The sequence below is a fragment of the Mus caroli genome, unplaced genomic scaffold (genome assembly GCF_978045245.1).
Source record: "Mus caroli unplaced genomic scaffold, Mus_caroli_1 scaffold_14, whole genome shotgun sequence".
NCBI classification, from domain to species: Eukaryota; Metazoa; Chordata; class Mammalia; order Rodentia; family Muridae; genus Mus; species Mus caroli.
This window is the reverse complement of record NW_028227269.1, coordinates 21,068,763-21,091,161: the sequence shown is the minus strand read 5'-3', so window position 1 is coordinate 21,091,161 and position 22,399 is coordinate 21,068,763. Positions and strand designations below refer to the sequence as shown.

Sequence of the window (22,399 nt, the reverse complement as noted above, 5' to 3'; positions counted from 1 at the left end):
CAGGGAGCCAAGTGAGGCACTTTTTGAAAGAGTTACTTTTTGTGAGACACCTGTTTTTATCTCTAACCTTGAAGTCACCATTAAAAAAAAAAATAGAGCTGATGGTGACAGGGTGAGCAACTTTGTAATTTTCCAGCGTGTATTTATTCATGTCTTGTGCATGAAGTCAGACCAGATTGGTAGATATGTAAATTAGGGACTTTAGCTTGGTCCAAGCAATATTGAGTTTCTTACTTTGGAGATATGTCCAATGCACTTTCAGGGTTTAGTCAGCTCAGATGATTATGACACAGGCCTTATTAGCTGTGTCATATGATTATTGGCTGTAGTTGTGTGTCATGTGACAGATCATAGTAACTGATATTGCACACAGGAGCCAGGTCAAAGAATATTGAATTAATGCCATTTTTTTCTGCCAGATAACACACACACACACACACACACACACACATATATATTCAATTATGTTTCAATTTTTCCTTTTTTAATTAATTTTTTTATTTATTTAAGTACGTCCTGTTCCTGTCCCATTGTGGACAGGGAGACATGTACCTGGGGTAATGAACCAGCCCCTGGATGCTCCTTGGTTTTTGGCTGGGAGGTCTGAAGTGTCCAGGTTAGCTCACAGATTTGTTCTTTCTATCTGGTTGCCATCCTCTTCACCCCCTGAAGTCAGTACACTGACATGTCTTATGGACATTTCCCCCTATGACAATATAAATACATATATATATATATATATATATATATATATATATTCATCTCTATATCTACATATCATCTATAGATCTTCAATCTATACATCTCTATATCTATATATCACCTTTAAATCTATATATCTACATATCTTTACATCTATATGTATATATCTATATATACCCCTATCTATACACCATATATCTATACATATATCATTATATATTCATATATATATATGTATATATAAAAGTCTATCTATAAGTCTGTCTATATGTTTAGCTTGATGTAGCCTTGTCTAAAAGGACTGTTATGTTCTAGGTTTTAGACATTCAGCCTGAGAGGAAACAGTATGAGTAACATTTGATCTAATACCAGATCCTCGACTCTGGACCCATATTTTACGATAATTTTGGGGATTATGATTACATCATTCCTACCTCCTGTGATCATCAGTAAACACATCTAATGCCTGCAGCTGGCAAGAAGAAAGGTTGATGGCATTTCAGTTCCCGGCCTTGGTGGAGAGGGAAGAAGAAACGGGTAAAAAGGTCCCATGGGTGGATGGATTGGAAGAGCATGGCCAGGAGGGCTAGCCTGAGAGTATGAGGAGCCTGGGCAGAATATGGCAAGTGAGCAGGGCGTGGTGGCACTCACCTTTAATCCCAACACTAGAAAAGCAGAGGCAGGGGGATTTCTGAGTTCTAGGCCAGCTTTGTCTACAATGTGAGTTCCAGGACTGCCAGGGCTCTACAGAGAAACCCTGTCTCAAAAAAAAAAAAAAAAAAAAAAAAAAAGAATGTGGCGAGTGATATCTCACAGTTCTTAGTAAAGAAGTAGAGAAATTAGCATAGAGGAATGGTATGTGCCCCATGCTTGTGCTTTAATGCTTATAATCATTATTAGTCATAATCATTATTTCTTATTTTATTATTTCATATTATTTCACATTATTGTTTAATATGTTATTACATCATATTAATATTATTTCTTATGTTATTATTTCATATTATTTCTCATTTCATATTATTTATTATTACTATTTCTTATTAGTAGTTTATTCTCTTCGATTATTATTATTATTATTATTTAATACCTCTATAATTTATGTGGTGGTAAGAAATCCACAAGTAATATTTACCACAACAACTTGGCTGTAAAAATAGCTTGTACCCAATGACTGAAATGCAATTGAAAGTAAGATGTGATTTTGCACACTTGTAACCTCAGAACCCAACAGACAAAACAGAAACATGGTCAACACTTATTTTCCTGCGATAAGAAACAGTTATTTTCTTCAGAGGAAGAAAGTTCTCTGGGATCTCTGCTAATAAGGTCACACATACACACACACACACATAAGCACACACATACCTCCACACAAACATGCACACATACTACATACATACATTCACACATATACACACACACCACACATAAACATACATGCACCACACATACACCAAACACACACATAAATATGCCCCCACAAAAACACCCACACACATATATGCCACTTACATACATTCACATATATATATATATATATATATATATATATATATATATGCACACACACCACATATATTCACACACATATACCACACATGCACACACACAACGTACAGCCACACACATACACACACCACACATACCCCTACACAGTCACATACATTCATTCACACATATATACATACACCATACATACTTACATTCACACACATGCACACACACACATACAACCACAGCACATGTACACACATAACATATACATACATTCACACGCATACATACAAACACACCACACACACCTCCCTTTTTGATTCTGGTTCATTTTGCTTAACAATGATTTCTAGTTCCTTCTGTTTCTGTGCAAGTATCATGATTTCACTTTTCTTCCTGACTGCATGAAATCATGTCATGTATACACCCTGTGATCAGTTTGGTTAACAAGAATGAATGCATAAAGCAGGGCCTGGGCTGAGGAATTTGCATTGTGGGTGTTCCACTTAGCCAAGAGTGACATGGAATGTCCCAGAGTCTCTTCTCCCTCAGTGAGCCCCTTGGAGCATGGCTCTTGACCAAGGTTGTAGGGAAGGCAGGATGAGGAAATCAGTAGCTGACATTGTTTGTATACCTACTTGCCTGGTGATTTCTGCTGCAACCACCAGGTTGTGTGTCTGATGACCTTCCACAGGTTCCACCATCTGCCTGCACTTTGACCCCATGAGTGTCAAATCAGAACTCCTGGAAGCTATTGAATCTTGGGGCTTTGAAACACTTTGAGAAAATATGGACAAGGTGGAGCACGGGGTATCCGAGGTCAGTGAAGCTGGTCTGTATACATTGTAGAGGACATGGATCTGTGAACCCAGAACATGCTCAAAGCATGAATGCTGTGTAGGCTGTAGACTGAGTGAGGGCAATGATTGTCCATGCTACAGATGCCCCATTCTGGTGGAGGGTGTTGACCAGATGGGCCCAGGGAATGTCTCTGTGCCTGTCTCTCAATGTTTCTATTAATCTAAAACGGCCCTAAAATAAAGTCAGTTAAAAATACATATGGGACCCAAGGAGATGAAGGGATTTGCTGCCCTATAGGAGAAACAGCAATATGAACCAACCAGTACCCCCAGAGCTCCCTGGGACTAAACCACCAACCAAAAAGAAACCCATGGCTCCAGCTGCATATGTAACAGGATGTACTAGTCAGTCATCAATGGGAGGAGAGGCCCTTGATCCTGTGATGGTGCTATGCTCTAGTATAGGGGAATGCCTGGGCCAGGAAGCAGGAGTGTGTGGGTTGGGGAGCATAGGAAGGGGGGAAGTGATAGGTGATTTTCAAAGGGGAAACAGGAAAGGGGATAATATTTGAAATGTAAGTAGTGAAAATATCTAATAAAAAATACATATGGGGACTGGCGGGGTGGGTCCCTGCTTAAGAGTTCTTACTGTTCTTTGAGCAGACCCTAGTTCAGTTCCTCCCATGTTGAGAGGATCACAATCACTGGTAACTCCAGCTCTGGGGGATCGGGAACCCTCATAAGGCCTCCGCGGGCACCTGCACTAATGTGCATATTCCCACGCTAATGTGCACATATCTGTTAGGGATGTGCATGGCTTTTCTAGTCCAGATCTTGGATTTTTGGTCTGAGTCTGAATTCAGGTGCAGTCCTTTGTAAAGCACTGAGTATTGAGTGCCTGCTTTGTTTATAGCTCCTGGCTAGGCACTGATGCAAGGTAATGAATGAAGTGATGCCCTCTTGACTTCATGGTGTTCAGTCAACCTGGCTGGGTGGGAGGAGGGCAGACACACAGTCTCCACCACTATCCTTAGTCTGCAGAGCAAGGGGAGTCCTAGGTCCTCCTGCTCTTTAGAACAGACTCTGGGCCAAACCAGTGCTTGGTTCAGTAAGAACATTGCAAGTATGATCATTGCTGTGAATGGAGAGACTGTACCATAAGGGGAAACAGAGACAGTGCTGTAGCCTAGGAAGAGAAGTTGTGCTCGGGTGACAGGACTTTCCTGTCCCATTCTGACTGCCACTTAGCTCTTGAGTCAATTACTAGCCTCCCTGTGAGCCCCATCTTCCCTCTCGAAGAAATGGAGGTAACACTGGGCCTCCCTCCTTGGTCTGTCCTGAGGATCTCAGGGGACAATGACAGCTTTGAGTGAGGTACAAGACTATTTAGGAACATCCCATAATACTGTTCACTGGGAAGAGGCCTCCAGTCCCCATGTGGGGAACAGACAGGGAGGAAAGAGATGGCCTTCAGGGCTGGCTCTACAGGGTGGCTAAGTAATATTCATGATGCTGACTGTGTATCTTTGACCAGATTGGTGACGGTAGTGTGCTGTCTGAGTTGGGATATATTTTTACTCCATGTGTACATTTTCTATGTGCCATTTTCTGAGCCAGCGAAGCACGTCTGGGCAATATGGGCTTTGAAGAAAAGACCTGGCTCTGGCACTCCCAATAAGGTCCAGAGCAGGACCTTGGGCGCTCCTTTGAGCCTTCCCAAGCCCAGCCAGGATACTCTATCAAGCATCCTAATGACCAGAAAAGAAAAAGTTCTAGGAGCCACACACAGCTGCATCTGGATAGCCCATTCACCTGAATCCATAGAGCAATGGCCATGACCATCACCCACATTGGCTTTGTGACAATGTTATTCCAGCTGAGGGTGACCAGTATCTCACCAGGCTTCTGTTAATGGGGATCATAGGAATTACACACACACACACACACACACACAGAGAACATGCATACACAAATGCACACATAGTACACCCGTGCATACTGACGTAAACACACACACATTCAGCTTTACTTGGGTACTTGGGGTAAGTGAAGGGATGTTGTGAGCTCATCCATGTGCCAGTGCCCTGTGATCTGTGGTCTTCTTTTCCACAGGCATGGTCTAGCAGCTTGTCGAGCCTGTGCATCATCCCCAAGTGGTTCTGATCCCTGCTCTGCCTTGGCTTCACTTGGTCCTATATAAGTCACCCCAAGGCCAATAGGCCTGCAGAGCATTAAAGCTGTGAATGAAAGGGGTGCCATTTGCAGAGACTGTGGGGACAGTCTATTCAGGGATCTCAGAGGACAGGTCATGAAATGGAGGCTGAGAGGTAAGAAGAACCCTGTAAGTACCAGGATGAGCCAGGCCTACTTAACCATGAGGCCAGCATCACCACCATTGTTTCAGAGTTTGTGCATGTTTCATGGTTCTTTCTAATCCCAATGGCTGCTACCTCAAGAGGTCTGCAAGATGCAGAGGCAAATGTCAAGTGGTACTTCTGTCCCTGGCTCTAGTAAAGGTAGCTAGTTCCCTAGAGACTTAGACCAGGTGTTCCCAGTAGACCAGGGAGTGGCTGGGTCTCCCTCACCCATACCCCCAGCCCCAGACACTCAAGCTCCTATAGCATTCATAGAGGGAATTTCATGGCACAGGGTGTCCTCAGGACTTCTGTGGGTGGAGTTCCTTTCGGGCCTTCATCTCCTGGAGGGAGAGGATATCTCCTGCTGCCTTTTTCTTCACTCCCCCACATTCCAGACACTCTGTCCAGGTTGTCAGTAAGTCTGAAGGAGATAACCAGAAACAGGCCCTTGTGTTCGGAAAGAGGGTCTTTGAGTCCCCTCAATGGAAAATAAACACAATGGAATATGGTGTGCACTGCTGGGGCTAAAGAGAGCAGTTTCTGAGTCTATATGACTGAATGTCACCTGCATATGTACCTCCAGGCCCCAGGGTCCTTGACTCCAGATGCCATCCATGCACAAGTGTATGGTAGGGTCCAGTCAAGCCTGGAAACTGATGTCTGGAAGCTGGAGCAGACAAAGAGGTCAGAGGAGTACAAGTTCTAGCCTATAGTGGCTCTTCTCATCCTGAGGCCCTTGGATGCTTTGGTGTACACCCAGTGACTCCTCTGTAGCCAAACACACCTGGGCACTGAATGAGGAGAGTCTGGGTCAGATAGTTCTTAATCTTATGTCAGAACTTTGCTATATAGTCAGAAGTCAGAGGATGATCAGTAGAAAGATCCCTCTGATGATGGGCACCTCCTCCATTCCCACCCACCTGCCTGTGGATGAAAGCATGTACAAGTCTGGGGCACAGCCTTCCTGCTAGCTGTCTACCTTGGCAGGCAGTATGGCTGTGCTCAGCATGTATTAAGGATATACTCTGTCCCCAGTGATCTTGAGGGCTCTGGCTTCTATGGCAAAGAAAAGCAAAGTAAAGCCTGGGCCTTTAATTCATTATATAATATTGGAATAAGTAATGCTGGAAAGCGGTTAGGCTTAGAAGGTTGTGTGTAGAGGCTTCCCTTTTCGTCAAAGTATTCCAGGAACGCTAAGAGATGTGAGCTCGGAGAGAGCCTGAAGAAGGTCTGGGAGCAAAGGCCCAGTGGCAGCCATCGGGATGGATACAGAAGCAGTGGAGATATTCATGGCCTGAGAGGATGGGAAGATGGGTCAGGCTGATGGGGTGCAGTGAATCTCTGCAGCTCAGAGCTCAACATGTACTGAGTGACAGCTCTGCAGTAGTAGATAATGACCTGCTCCCTCCCTCCCTAATTTCTCCACATGTTTCTCCACATGCTCCCTTTGTGTCACAGTGACTCACCTCTGAGCACAGTGAGGCTTCCTCTGAGCATCCATCTTTCCTGTCCACCAGTCAGCATCTTCTCCATATGCCCAAGTTTAGGGTCATTCGCTCAGCACATCTTCAGGCCAAGTCCATGCATACTTGGTAAAGGTGGCTGGATGAATGAATGAGCAAAGGACTTGTATTGCTGTGTGTAAGAATAGCGAGCTCCCAGGGCAAATATCTTCCGGAGTCTTATGTAGTGCTCTGAGGAGTCCTCCTTCTAACCGCTCTTCCTCCTGTGCTATCACTGGAGCCAGGAGGGATGGGAGATGGGAGCCTCTGAATAGTAAGTGAGGTAACACATCTCTGTGTTGGTGAAGGGGTGTTCGGGTGTGTGTGTGTCTGTAAACTTTGCAAGGTGTATGGTATGAAGTGTGAGCCACTGCCTGAGGGTCCCTAACACTCACACTCCTATTCCCAAGCAGTAGGCATGGACTTCCCAGGATACCTGCTGCCATGAGATAAGGGGCCTTCCTCCTGAAACCCCATCCCTGTGTCTAGCAAGCCCTTGGTCTTGGGCCCCTGTACTAGACCTGCCCCTCAGCAACAGGAGCCTCTGCACTCCCTGCCCTGATATTTGCCTGGCTACATCCTTCCTTCCCTCCCCTCATTTCCTCTTTGAAGTACAGGAGTTAGGATGTCACTAGCCCTACCCAGGGATGCTTCCAGATCACAGTGACCCCAGGCTCTTTACCAGCACAGAATACGGTTTTTAATGGCACTACACTAGGTGTGACCTGCAAGAGAAGCTTTTCAGGTCGGTGGTTTCCCTCCTCACAGGGTGATGTACTCAGATGGAGCTCATTGAGGAAGCCTGTGGTCTTTCACAGTAAAAGTCCTCCAATGTCCCCACCGAGCATTTTCCTGGTGGTTCAGTTTGTCTCTGTCTCCTCATAGCTTCTGTTTCCCTTCCTTTCATAGAAATAGGCTGTAAACTCCACACACAGGGACCTTCACTCTTGGTTTACAGCTAAGGAGACAGGACTCAGAGAAATCAAGGTAGCAAGAACATATGGCTAGAAGGGAAGGCTGTAGTCAGGGATTGACCCAGGGACCACCAAATCTGGATGTCCCATTGCAGCCTGACATAGTAAAATGCAGTTCCTTTTAGAGAGGGACACATAGAAGTTCAGTCACGCGCAATGAGAGATATTCTACCCTGCTGTATGCTAGGCCTGCCTCAGCACTCTTGGGTTACTGCTGCACCCTCACAGGAGTGTTGGGTGCTGGCCACTGGCCAGGGCAACCTGAGTCATTGACCATGCAGAACCAGTCCTAGAGGCCCCGTGCCATTCCCCTGGCTACTGGGGAAAGGCCATTGCTGGCTTCTTGGCCTGCAGCATCAAAACAGAATTGATATGACCTGTCATCCCAGCCAATCAGGAGCCCATGTGTGAGTCATTCCATAGCTGGCTCATGGACCCCAAAGAACCTGCTGCATCAAGCCTGGGGCCAAAGTGCCAACCTGATCCTCGGTGTTGAGCAGCAAGGAAGAGAAGCCTATTCTGGCTCAATCCCACCAGGACTGATTGCACAAGACGTCCATCTGTAGAGGGACTGTGGGAATGAAATGGAGGTCTCTGCCCTCTCCTGCTTGCAGCAATGTCTTTCATATCCTTCAAAAGAGCACTTAAGTCATGCTGTGCTCCTGTAATTTCAGGAGACTGAGGAGTGTCTTGAGTTCAAGGCTGGACTGGGTTGTATAGAAAGACTCTATCATAGCCAGATGGTTGTGAGGCTCTCCTTTAATCCCAGTACACATGAGGCAGAGGTAGATGGATCTGTGTGAGTTCCAAGCCAGCCTGGTCTCAGAGGGAGTTTCAAGACAGCCAGGGCTACACAGAGAAAAGACTGTGTCACATGAAAATGGGAGGGGGAGGGGGAGGGACAGGAGGGAGAATAGGCTGGAGTTGGCTACGACTGTTGGTAGAATGCTTGCCTAAGATTCACTGAAGTCTAAAGTCTATCTCTAAGTGCACCACAAAATGCATTCCTCCATGAGTCTCTCTAAAAAAACTGAGGGGGGCTCAGTTGGCCCCTGGATAACTTGTCTTACCTTAGCCAAATTTGTGGGCCTACGAGTGGGCCCTCTGAGACCCTCAACTAGTGCCCGTCTGTAATTGGACAGCCGTTCTTTCCCTTGTGCTGTGTTATAATCCCACTGAGGACGAGTCAAAGGAAATCCTTTATCTATCTCGACCAGGGTCTGTACTGGCCGACCGGCCCCTTCTCGGACGTTCTTCCATGCCTCGAGGAGAATTTTTTCTCTCTCCTAGGTGGTGTACAGGGTTTGTAGGAGCTGTTGGCAACCATCCCAGGTAGGCTGTTATGAGTACATCAGAGACTCTATCAACCCTTTAAGCCCTGTAGGATTTTCTGAGAAAGGGGGGTGGTTTACTTTCCAGTCATAGACATCAGAGGAAGAAAAAGGCCAGTATTGCAGAAGCTGTGGAACGTTCTGGCTGGCAGGGGGAGCTCCAACAGCCCTAAGGGGAAGTGCCACCATAGAATCGGCTGGCCCCTCGCTGGGTGCTCCCCGCTGGCTTCTTGTTCCTGCTGAGGGACCTCCCTCCCCGATCCCTAGAACCGAAGGTGGAGCCATGGAAGCTGAGGGTTGGGGTACAGGTTGGAGAACCAGGGGATGAGGTGGTGGTAGTGAGTCGGGCCATTCAGGGGGCCACTCTATATCTGGGTAGATTTTAGAAATGGCCTCTGGCTGCGGTGGAGTAGATTTTTTGCTGCCTTCTCCAGATAGTAGTTTCGATTTCCCCTTCTCAGCATTCTCTCGGACCATCAAAACCTTGGTACCTGGACATAGGGGTGGGAGAAATGGATGAACCCACGCAGGCAGAAATCGCGCTAAATCTTCCAACACTGTGATGTACAGTTGCTGGTCCGGGTGCAATCATGGTCCTTCCTGAAAAACTACGGCCTTTACAGACCTAATGGTGGGGAGATCACACGTTCCTTCGGGAGGCCAACCCACCCCAAAAGTGGGCCATTCTGAGGTATAGTAAGTCTGCCAAGGTTTCTTCTTAACTATTACTGATAGATTTTGCCCTCTTGCCCTAACGTCCGTCCGTCCAATGGTTCTCAGTCAAAGATAATGGGGTTGAGACAGTCTGTCCCATGACAAAAATTGGAAACAGAGACAAAATGAAGACAGAGACAAGGGACACTAGAACATCCAAGCACACTCATCCCTGCCTGGACCTATACAACCAGCCAAACGCGACCTCTGACAGGGTGGGATTCAGCGTCCACTCCCGTTCTGGCAGAAAGAGCACCTGATCTCCCTCACTCTGCCAGAGGACTTCCTCCAGGGTCACCCTTGGAACGTCTTCCCAGGGTTGCAGCTTGTGGACTCAAGACATCTCCTTCCACAGCCACTGGACCCACACGGACCTCAGCGGCAGCTGCCAGAATACTAAAACTGGAAAACCGACACACATATTTAGTGGCACAGCACTCAGACACACCAAACTCACACAGACATACCTCCAAGGGGTTTTCTTGGGGTTCTGGGTGCTCCCAAATCCCGGATGAGCCCCCAAATGTAGGACTCCCCCCATATGGTAACCCCTACTCTAATCCAGGGATAGGGTGCACCCGTGAACACGCAAGAATCCTTCTTGTTGCAATACACACAAGGCTTTATTGGCAGATCTCTGGGCCGACAAGTACCTCACACTAAAGGCAGGGGAGTCGACTCCGAGTCTCCAGAGCTAGGGGTTTTTATGAAAGAAAAAGGGATAGGGGTGCAAGGAATTTCAACAAAGGTATGGGATTGGCTCATTCAAACATTAACAGTAAGATTACATGTCAGCCAAAGGGCATCATGACCTTGTTCCTGTGGGCTGGTGCCTTATCATTGTTCACATAGCAACCAGTTGTTGTATGACATTACCCCGGCGCCAAGGGGCAGTAGACAGAGAGGAGGTTCCGATCAGATAGTGTAAACTCAGACAAGATAGCCTTGCCTGCGTCCTTGCATTCTTTTTCATCTTTACAGAAGAGCCCTGCCCTGGCATATGGGCTCCTAGACAACTCTTTTACGTGAAGCACAAGTTACAAAATCTCATTTTCCTTCACTAGCTGAGGCATGTGAGACAGCTTACCACTCACTGGAGGCTCTGTCATCTTTCAAAATCCCCTCTAGGCCTTCAGTTTTGGCTCTAAATTCCATCTTCTTGGCCAGAGCACCTAGTTGTCCTGCCTAGGAATGTGCATTTGTAGTGCAGGGCACTCGAGAGTAGGGACCACAATCCAGCATGACTCAAGCATCTATACTTCAAGAACCCAAGAGACTGGAAAACACCGAAGCAGGTCCTAACTGTCTGCTCAAGTATGGGCTTCTCTGTTGATACACTCTCCCAGTTAACGGGGTGTATCTGTCAAGAAAGAGGCTAAGGTGGGGTTAGGGGGCTTTCTGCTTCTGGGAGCCTGCTTTCTTGTTTTTCTTGGAGGATTATTTGGCTATCTTGCTATATGACTGTTGGTCCTCTAACCCAAGTATCTGTACTGAATCCTTGTCCCCTTTGGAGCGAAATAGGGGTCACTGTTACTGACTGCAGTAGCTGAGAGTTCCTGTGGCTCAGGGCTAGCTGCTTGATATTGAAGAGTCTCAGCAGCACTTAGCATTGTAAAGGTGTGTTTTCCTATCTGGGTGTAGTGGAACATGGCAGGGCGGGAGGACTATGCTCCATGGAGTCCCTCCAGGACTGAGGCTTCTTTACATAGAGCCCTTCTTTACTGGAGTTTCCGAAAAGGGACAATCCTACCCCCTCTTCCTCCTTATCTCATACTGCTTATGCCATTAGTCCCAGGTGCTTAAGATGGCCAGACACATTCCTATTGTCACCACCCTTTCTTTAAATGACATTGCATGCAGGAGAAGATCTTCAAGCCATTGCTCCTCAGAACCAGATCCCGAGGCTCAGACCCTTCCTTTTCCCTTTTCTACATCCCATGAACCCCCAGCACCTCAGGGGTAGCCCTGAAACATGGATTGAATGTTCCCTGGTAGTCTCCATCCTCCTGATGCTTATGCCTTGTTCTTTGCATCCACAGAGGGTCACTTGGGATCTGCTTCAATGTGAGCTATGTCAAGGTTCTTCCTGCCTCCAAATTAGTATTAGTACATCCTGAGAACAAGGGCATGTGTGTGTTTGTGTGTGTGTGTGTGTGTGTGTATGCAATAACCACAACAGCAAGAATGTCCAAAACCTATGCAAAGCATGAATTCTAATTAGCAGCCTGATACCAGGGAGGAGACAAAGTCTGGGCAGAGGCACAGCCCTGTGTTCTGGAGCTCCTACCTCCGAAATATTTGGTAAAGAGCAGATCTTCAAGCCATTGGGAAGGGAATGAGAAATAAGGGAAACGAAGCCTCTCCTCCAATATCTCCAAGGCTGTCTGCACTGCAGATATCTGCAGAGCAGGTACAAGGAGTTTGGCATTCTAGTAGCTTCTGTTAGATGACAAATCACAGACACTGCAGTGATGTGTGTTCAATGAGGTGAGTGGATGCTGCGTGTGCGAGGTGGAAACCAAGGGTCTGTGGCAAGGCTGTCGGGTGCAGGACTGTTGATCATGAAGAGGAGCCACAAGCACAGGGCTAGCTATGGTGGCAATGCAGCTGTTTACACATTGCACTCTCTGGGACAATACCAGCACAATCCCATACCCGGGTATCCTGGAGTCAGGTCCTGGCTCACTTAGGAGAGGTTCTGCAGCTCTCTGATGGTCAGTTCTCTGGTTAGCAAGATGTATCTGATGGGTGACATATCTAAGTGAACTCCAGGCCAGAGACACATTGTAAGTTTCCCTGTGTGAATGGTTCAGTGCTGAGGGCCTTGGAGCTACATGGATTCACTGGGTGTAGGTCTTTTCTCTCCAGTACTAGTATTTGAGCAGGGGACCCCACACCTCCCATCTTGGTCCAACCTGGCTTCTCTACCTTTTACCTGCTACCACCCCAAACTCTGCCCTCTTTTCTGGGGTCTCCTGCTCACATTGTTTCACAAATTTGTCTCCTGCCTGAGGGCCTCCCGAGGGCCTGCCTCTGACAGTAACATCCTAGTAGTCACCTCCGGGAATCAGCTCATTGTCCCTTCCTCTAGGTACTCCAGTTCCCTTCTCCCTCCCATGCCTTCCTTTTCCCTCTCCCTCATTTCTTCCTTCCTTCCCTCCTTCTTTCCTTCCTTCCTCCTCCCCTCCTTCCTCCCTTCCTTCTCCATCAGTATTCCTGGATTGTCCCCAGACATCTCTTTTTGCACCTCTTGTCCTGCTCCACTAAGGGATTCTTTGGACCAAACATCACCAGGTTTACCACCCTCCCACTGTTGCCTGCCCTGTTCTTACCTACACCTCCGTGTTCCCAGGGTGGCTTCAACTTTACATGTGTTTTGTTAATTGAGTTTCCAAAATGAATTACCTACAATAAAACCAGGGCATTTCTATCCCTTCCCAAAGAGTCATGATATGGTCTTACTCTATGTTGGGGTGTGGATTAGAGCCATGGGTAGTGGGTATCAATGGTGGGCAGCTCATCTGTATGCTTATCCTAGGCCTGTGGTGACCCCTCAGCCACCAGCAGTCGCATTTGTCCTCTTAGGGCAGACTCTCTGTGGCTGGAGAAGTTGGTATTGTGTGCTCCTGTTCAGAGATGGATGTAGCTAGCTTCTGGGGGTACTTCCAGCCAGCACAGGCCACCCTGTCAAGCTCAATGTCCAGTGAACCAGGGAGAGGTTGGCTGACTCGTGGTTGAAGCCCAGGCTGTAGGTGATAAGGAAAGTGGACACTAAACCGTGGTAGAAGCAAGGCTGTGAGATAGGAATTGCATGTGCTGCCAGTGTAGAAGCTAATACTGGATTGTATCGAGGAGAAGGAAAGATATGGAGCAGAACTCCAAAAGGGCAATGAGGCCTGAATCAGGTGAGAGAGGCGTGATCCCAAAAGTCAGAGGCAGAAGGAAATTCTATTTATGGGGATATGTCTGAGGACAATCTGGAGAGTATAGCCGACAGTCTAGAGAAAGTAAAAATGAAGGTAGAACCTTCAGGCCCAGGGCCACCGTGGCCGCGTCCGTAAGCCCCTGAAAGAGGATCCAGGTGTAGTCTGCATTCAGAAACCTGGAGGGAACTGTGAACCCAGTGCTTTACTGTATTTCAGGATGCACAGGGAGGTCATCATCATGAGCCGCTTGATTGGAAGATTGTTCAAAGTATAGAGGAAGGGGTTCATACTTACAGTGTCAGTGCTGCTTTTGTAAGAGCGCAATTAGAGAACCTGCACCACTACTGCATGTCTCCAAGCAATTGGCAGAACCTAGCTCTCGCCTGCTTGTCACCAGGCCAATATTTAGACTAGAAGGCATTTTTCATTGAGTTTCTTGCCGAGCAAGCAGCAATAAATGCTGGCAATGGCCATCCAGCCTGGGATCAAGACATGCTGCTGGGACAAGGGAGATTTGTAGCAGCTCAAACTAATTATCCCATCCAAGGGTACATTTTGACTGGTTGTTGGAAGGGCCCTGACCCAGTGTTTGTTTGGGAGAGAGGGTCTGTTGGTGTGTTTCCCCAGGATCACCGACAACTGCTGTGGGTCCCAGAGCGGCTGACCAGAGCAATTCAGGACAAGCAGAGCGATGAGGACATGGATATTCCTGTGGCTGGGAATGGTCCTGCTAGTGAGAACTGAAGAGCTACATTGGGGAATTATGCCTGTGTTCCTGAAAACCATGCCGTTGACGCATTCAGCACAAGTGTTTCCTCAGTTCTTTATATCCTAATGCTTTGCTACAATTGCTTTTTTTTATCATGGGATGGAGAGATAGCTCCAGTGAGGGAATCTATGCTGCTTCAGCTAAGGGGATTGTTGTGTTTTCAGATGGTTCAAAATATTTCACAGATGAGTGATTGTGTTCAGCTGTATCTACTAAAGCTAATGCTACCTGGATCCGAGGGTTGTGGCCTGCCAGTATATCCAAGGGCAATAGCACTATACCCTCCTAACCTAGATGGGCCCCTTTTTTGTAGGAGTGTTCGCAATTCCCTTCCACCTTGGACCTGCTGTCAATCTAGAAAAGTACCTTGGGCAGTGAAGAATTATTTTTCATTTTCCCCTTATATAGGTACAGTCCATAATAGTTCCTTTTCAGAGTATAATTGGACATATCAAAATCCAGCTCAAGTAGGAGCTAGTAATCCTTTTAATGTATGGTGTTAGGTGGGGTGAATGGTAGTTGCACTGATCTTCCCCCCTTAAGCATGGTGGCGGGAGGGGCCTGGGGCAATGCAAGTTTTTATTGGAATGGTTCTAATGTGTTTAAAACTTCTGTATTTCAGTTTGCTGGACGGAGGAATGCTTCTTTTCAGGCTACACCTGTTTGTATGTGGCCTCCTTTTGTGCTTATTGTTTATAATGGTAGTTATGAGAATAATGTTGTTAATTGTAGTAGTGATATTTGTTATTATAGTATGTGCTGGAATGCATCTGAATATCATTTAGCTGTTGTGACTAGGATGTCTCGCTTTGTACCTTAGCCCTTTCAGGCTCCTTCTGCTATGACTTTGTTTGGACCTAAGAGGGATTTTTGGCATTGCTGCAGTTATTGTCACTGCTGTAGCAATCTCTGCCACCACAGCCACCGGTGTGACCATATCCCTTACAAACTGCCGCGGCTGTGAATAATTTAACCGTTGATGTAGCAGAAGCTTTGGATTGCTGTCCGCTGTCTCCCGCAGGAAAGAGTGAGCTGGAATTGATGGACTTGCTCTGTATCTGATATTAATCAGCATCCTGGCCTTCTGGTGCACCTGCTGCAGGCAGAGTCGTGAGTGCAGAGCCCAAGCCTTGATGATACAGGCTTTTGCGGCAGCGAAAACAGGACAATCTCCTCATGTGTGGCTTGGCATGCTAGAGAAGTAGTCAATGATGGGTAAGATGCCCTGGGCGTGTCACCAACCTAAGACAGGGATCAAACCAATGCTCTTTGTCTCCCAATGATGGGTAAGAGGCATTGCCTCAGGGTGCAACCTAAGACAGACATTCTGTCTGCCAATAAGTACTGAAGGGGGAGATGTGGGGAGTGGGTGTGGCAGCAGTCCCAAGATGGCGCCTGGGACTGCAGACAAGTCTTATGACTTGCACCCGACTTCCTCATACACCTGAAAATAAGCCACGACCATCGTGAGAACTGCTCAGGTGCACCATGATGCAAGATCAGACCATATGACAAGTGATTATTCTGGCCAATGGACTGCTGTTACATGGACTGGGCTGATGGGGCGTGGTTGAGGGGTTATATAATGGATTGCGATTGGGGGCAGAGAGATACACAAGATACTATTCCTGGAGAGAGATTCATGCATGCATGTTGAAAGGTTCCTGAATAAACTGCTTTGAGAAGACTGTAGTGTCTTCGCTCCTTTCTAGCTACATGAGACCCTATCTCAGAAAACAAATAAACAAATAAAATTACAAAGGAAAACATGACAAAAGGGTCTACAAGATACCTGTCCATTCAGCCAATTCCCCACTTCAGTCAACTTTACCTTTCCAGTAAGTTCTTCCACAGGAGGCCTCCACTCACAAACCCGTTGGACTTCTTCTCACAGATGGCATCAATCACCACATGCCCTTGGGCATAATCTTCCATTTGTAAATCTCTCTGTCTCTCTCTGTCTCTGTTACTCAGTTTCTCTCTCTCTCTCTCTCTCTCTCTCTCTCTCTCTCTCTCTCTCTCTCTCTCTCTCTCTCTCTCTCTTTCTCTCTCTCCCTACCCGCCCGTGTGTATGTTTGTGTGTGTGTGTCTTTGTGTGTATGTCTTTGAGAGAGAGACAGTGTTTCTCTGTGTAGTCCTGGCTATCCTAGAACTTGCTCTGTAGCCCAGGGTAGCCTTCCTTGAACTCTTATTTGTCTTCATTGTCACTGAATGCTGGGGGTAAAGGCATGCACCACTATTGTACTTCCTGTTCTCTTTCTTTTAATATAACATTTTTAGCCAGGGTCTCATTGTAGCTCAGGCTGGCCATGAACTTTCTATATAGTCATAGATGACCTTGAACTCCTGATAATCCTGCCTCTACCCTCCGGTTCTGGAATTACAGATGTGTGGCACCTGTCTACCTGAGTTGATGATTATTTCTGATCAAGACACTGTGGACATTTGAGTTGGTTGTTTGTACAGGGGAGGACATATTTAGATAAGTAAGTGTGTGCTCTGAAAGACAATATCAAGCTGCCATATGTCTGTGTTGGACAAGGAACTTTAAATATCTCCTAGTCGTGTAGATAAGTAAATAAAATTTGTACAATGGCTATAGATGTTAATAATAATGTGTATTATTTGGGAAATAACAAGAATCTGTGTACCTCCAGTTTCGTTTTCTAGACTATTTCCTACCTGTAGTTTGTTGAATCTGCAGATTCAGGACCCATGGGTGGGCAGGGATCAATGTATTTCCCCTTTGACCTTCCCTCCAGGATTTCCCAGCTCCCCACCAAAGATCTTCCTTTCAGATAGATGCTTTGCCACACAACCTCCCCTCTAGTCTGAACCAAGGAGCCCTCCATTCTTCCACACCCCAGCTGTATCCTGTGCTCTTGAATGTCACTTAAAGTTTCCTGGTTCCCTTTGCCCAGAACCTTGTCTGTGAGACTTGTTCTGGTGAGAGAAGGGTCCTGACTCTGCCCTGTCGTTGCTCCTTGGTTAGCTGAGCGAGGACCATAACTCACCCTCAGTCCTCCACAGCACACTCACAGATGCCCCTTTGCAGGCCATCTACAAGATGGTGTCCTCTGTGATGAAGATGCCCGAGGACAAGTCTATTCCCGAGAATCGAACAGAAAAGATCTTCAGGCAGATGGACACAAACAATGAAGGTAGGAAACATGGTAGGAGTGAGCAGGTGGGGTGGGAAGAGGGGATTGGGAGAGGGGGTGGAGGTGGGGAGAGGGGAGTAGGTGAGCCTGTGAAACTGTTGATGGCACAGAGGTGTTTGGGATACACTCTCTGCCCTATGCAGGCCTGCCCTTTTCCAGCCCGCTTGATTCAGCTCTGATAGAGGGAGGGAGACTAGAATTCAGGGTCAGGTACACCTAGCCTGCACCCTGCACCCTTTCTAGGGCTCTATAACCATGGGCATGTCAGTAGACCCTCTGAGCTGTAGGCTACATCTGTGTCGTCTGAGTTAGGGTTTCCATTGCTGTGATGAGACACTATGGCCACAAGTAACTCGGGGAGGAAGTTTATTCACTCACAGTTACCATATAACTGTTCATCATCAAAAGCAGTGAGGGCAGGACTCAAACAGGGCAGCAACCTGAAGGCAAGAACTGATACAGAGACCATGAAAGGGTTGCTACTTACTGGCTTTCTCCCCATGGCTTCCTCAGCCTGCTTTCTTATAGAACTCAGGATCACTAGCCCAGGGTTGTACCACCTACAGGGTTGGCCCTCCTCCATCAATTACTAATTAAGAAAATACCCTCTGGTCAGGCATGGTGGCACATGTCTTTAATCGGAGCTCATAGGAGACAGGAGGCTGTCTGTGAGCTCAAGGCTAAACTGGTCTAAAAGGTGAGTTCTAGGACAGTCAGGGCTGTTACATAGAGAATCCCTGTTTCAATAAACAAAACAAAACAAAAGAGGGAAAAAGAGGGAGAGAGGGAGGGAGGTACACAAAGAGAGAGAGAGAGAGTGGGAGAGAGAGAGAGAGAGAGAGAGAGAGAGAGAGAGAGAGAGAGAGAGAGAGAGAGAGAGAGAGAGAGACTGAGAACGCCCTACAAGTTTTCCTGCAGACATTTTATACAGACATTTTTGCAACTGAGGCTCCCTTTTTCCTGATAACATAAACTTGTATCAAACTGACATAAAATTAGCTAGCACACATGTTGACAGAAACAGTGGTCTTACTATTTCCACAATTATATATGCAGAGGGGAGGAAGGTCAAACTGGTGGCTTAGAGGTGAGACACTGAATCAAGTGGCATTGAGTCTTGAGATTCTGAACCAGGCCATCATCCTGGGATGTGAGGAACTGCGGATTCTCATGGGGCTCATCAAACATAGAAGCCACTGAGCCTCATCTTTCCTAGGAGTCTGAGGTTCTACCACAGATGCAAAAAGGCAGGTCTCAGGAGGAGGTGAGGTGGTGAGAGGTCCTTCTGTGCCTTGGCTGAGTTTCTCACAGGACCTCAGCAAGGGTGAGGTAGCTGCATGGTGAGTTAATTCTGCCCCTCTGTGGCTTTGTAGAGCCAAGACTGGTTGGGTTTTGTTCCAACAGGAAATGCAGCATTAAGGCATGAAAGGCTCCCCAGGTCGCACTGAGATTGAATGTAAGCTAATGCACAGGAAAGAGCAGTGAACAGCCTCCAGTGCTCTGTGCAGGTGAGCTGAGGACAGGGCTCAGTGGGACTCAAGGCTCCAGGGAACTGTTGACAACAAAAAGCTTCCCAGACATCAAGGAAATGCTTTTCAATGCACACAAAGCAATGCAGCCTCTTGACTGGTGCTGCCTTTCAGCCATTTTCTAAAGTGTTCTTTACTCTCTTGTGTACTCTGACACGGAGGCTTGTGTTCCAATAGACCAACTGTACTGAGGCTTGCCCACTTCCCAGGTTTGGCTTTCTTCTCCGTGAAATGGGGATAAGCCCACTGGTGTGGGTGTGAGGCTGAAGTAGCACTATGTTGGTGGCACACTTAACATGGAGGGCCATTGTTTCTGATTGTCAAAGCCAGGAGCTTTAGCAGTTTCAGAGTGGAGACCGTGTCCCCACTGTGCACTTGTCCAATTGTTTGTGTCTCACAATGGAGGCCACTGAGTGCATATTCTGCCCTGTAAGCCAGGGGCCACTTGCTAGCACTCAAGAGATGAGAAGTCTGGACTGTCAGAGAAACTGGTACAGAATAGGACAAGAATAGGACAGCAAAGGGGGATAGCTCTGAACACCCGAAGCTGACATGATTCTACGCTAGGGGGCACTGTGATAGTTTTAACTGTTAACTTGACTCAGTTTAGAATCACCTCAGAATTCTTTTTTTTTTTTATTAATTATTTTAATTTTTATTTTATTTTAGAATTAGTATTTGTTTTCTACATGAGCGTTTACCTGAATGTATGTTTGTGTAATGTGTTAGAGGTCAGAAAAGGGCACTGGGTCGCCCTGGAACTGGAGTTACAAATGATTGGGAACTGCTTTATGGATGCTGGGAACTTTATCCAGGACCCTCTGCAAAAGCAGCAACTGCTCTTAACTGCTGAGCCATCTCATCAGCCATAAAGGAGAGTCTTTTCTTTTGCTTGTTGGTTTGTTTTTTAGAGACAAGGATTCTCTGTGTAGCCCTGGCTGTCCTAGAACTTGCTGTTTAGACCATGTTGGCTTCAAACTCAGAGATCAACCAGTCTGCCTCCTGAGTATTGGGATTAAAGATGTGTGCCACCACTGCTCAGCTCAGAAGAATCTTAATGAAGAATTATCAAAATCAGTGGTTCTCAACCTATGGGTTCCAACCCCTTTGGGGGATCAAATGAACTTTTCCCAGAGGTAGCACAAGACCAACAGAAAACACAAATATTCAGATTCAGATTCATAACAATAGTGTAATTACGGTTATGAAGTAGCAGTGAAAATAATCTTATGGTTGAGGGTCACTACAACACAAGGAACTGTATTAAAGGGTCACAGCATTAGGAAGGCTGAGAACCATCCATCTAGATCATGGCAGTCTATGAGCATGCCTGTTGCGGGTTGTGTTGGTGGTTAATTGATGCGGGAAACCCCATTACTATTCTCTAGACAGGGGGCCTGAACTGTGTAATAAAGGGAAAAGAAGAGTATCAGAAAAAAAGTACAGAGTCTCATTATGAGCCAGGTGCTCATACCTCTATTCTCTCTGCCCCGTGAGGTTTTAAAGCCTTGACTTCCTGAAGTGATGAATTGTAACCTAGAAGTAAACCAAAGAAAACTTCCTCCCTTAAGTTGCTTTTAGTCAGGGGATTTTTGTCACAGTAACAGAAATGTAATTTGACCTGCAGCCATAATTTGTCCTTTCTCCCCAGCTGCCCCAGATCATGGTGGCTCTCCAGGCCTCTATCTGCTTACATCAAGCCAAAGAGTTCATTACCAAACCTAACCTCATGACTAGGGCTTAATCCCCACAACCTATTCCTTGAAAGGAGAACCAGCTCTTACAAGTTGTCCTCTGACCACATGTGTGCCTCAAAATGGCATGTGTCCCCATATGTGTGTGTGTGTGTGAGTGTGTGTGTGTGTGTGAGTGTGTGTGTGTGTGCGTGCGTGAGAGAGAGAGAGAGAGAGAGAGAGAGAGAGAGAGAGAGAGAGAGAGAGAGAGAGAGAAGACTGGACATTGTTCATTTTCCAGAGGGTTCCAGACTTTAACCAGAGCACTGGCTAATCCTAAGTCTCCCTCTTCCATTCCTCAGGCAAAATATCCCTGGAAGAATTCAACAAAGGTGCCAAGAGCGACCCATCCATTGTCTGGTTGCTGCAGTGTGATCCAAGCAGTGCTAGCCAGTTCTGAGGGGAATGGGCTTTTACACACTTGTGAGAAACACAGGCTTGACCTACCATCTTCAGCTTTGCTTGCAAAAGTGGATTTCTCCGTGATTTCTCCTGCTCTCTAGGGACCTGGGTCCAGGCAGCACATCACACTCACCTGGTCTGGCTGGATGCAGCTCCCTCCTCTATCTGACCCAATAGATGTCCCTCCCCATCCAGTCCAGGCTGGTTCCTTCCAAGGTTTCAAGTGTTCTCAGCTGTAGGGCTCCTTCCCTGCCCACAGAGGGCCTGGAGGCCCTTAAGGACACCAGACAGGACATTTCAGTATCTTACCGAGACCAGGTGATTTATTCTATGATCCCAGCTGACTTTGTGAGGATGAAGAAGATGGACAGTAGATAGGCAAGCCCTTCCTGTGCATGGCTCCACCTCCTTTGTTCATTTTCTCCGACCAAAGCTGCTTGCATGTGTATACCGTGGTATCCTTACTTTTAATATATAAGTTTTGTATAAAGTGAGAAGTTTTAGCCCCTGTATTTAAAGCCTCTGACTGACCTAAAAGCATGGTCCCCCGTGGCTTGTGATTCTCCCCACCCCCAAGTCTGGCTGTGCTGTGGTATTTATGTATTCATTTGCCTAATTACACAGGAGATACATGCATGCCCAAGACTGTGGACATCTGCCCTCCGTCCTGCAAACACCGGTTTTCCTGTGTGCTCCATCCTTCCTTTCCATTGACCTGGCATATTAAAATGATCAAATAAACCAAGGTCTGTGAGTTTCCTATGTTTCCCCAAGCACCCTGTTCATGGTTCACTCTGCAGTGAGTGTGGAGATGAAGGAGATAAGTGGTAGACATGGGGAAAGTCCTTGGATGTCTGGAACAGCCGAGAATTTAGTCAGAGAGGAGTCCATGCCAGCCTTTCCCCACTCAGTGGGCTCCACATACAGCAAGGCCATTGGCCCTCCTGCTTAAAGCCACAGAACCTGTAGACTGAGGCCCAGACTGTGTGAAGATGTTGAGGA

The 22,399-nt window shown here is 46.8% G+C and overlaps 1 protein-coding gene across 1 annotated transcript; it reads left to right on the top strand.

The window, feature by feature from the left end:
- The first annotated feature begins 9,555 nt into the window (after positions 1-9,555).
- LOC147001187 (neuron-specific calcium-binding protein hippocalcin-like) lies at positions 9,556-22,049 on the top strand. Its single transcript, XM_085830251.1, has 3 exons — positions 9,556-9,854; positions 17,628-17,733; positions 21,298-22,049. Exons 1-3 carry the CDS (start codon positions 9,792-9,794, stop codon positions 21,393-21,395), a joined length of 267 nt encoding a protein of 88 aa, XP_085686377.1. The 5' UTR covers positions 9,556-9,791; the 3' UTR covers positions 21,396-22,049.
- The last annotated feature ends 350 nt before the right edge of the window (positions 22,050-22,399 follow it).

Bases quoted from the DNA above. Each gene is read 5' to 3' on its own strand.
- LOC147001187 (XM_085830251.1), top strand. From the start codon at position 9,792: ATGGTGGGGAGATCACACGTTCCTTCGGGAGGCCAACCCACCCCAAAA. The intron at 9,855-17,627 runs GTATAGTAAGTC...GCCCCTTTGCAG, and splicing joins CAAAAGTGGGCCATTCTGAG to GCCATCTACAAGATGGTGTC. The intron at 17,734-21,297 runs GTAGGAAACATG...TCCATTCCTCAG, and splicing joins GATGGACACAAACAATGAAG to GCAAAATATCCCTGGAAGAA.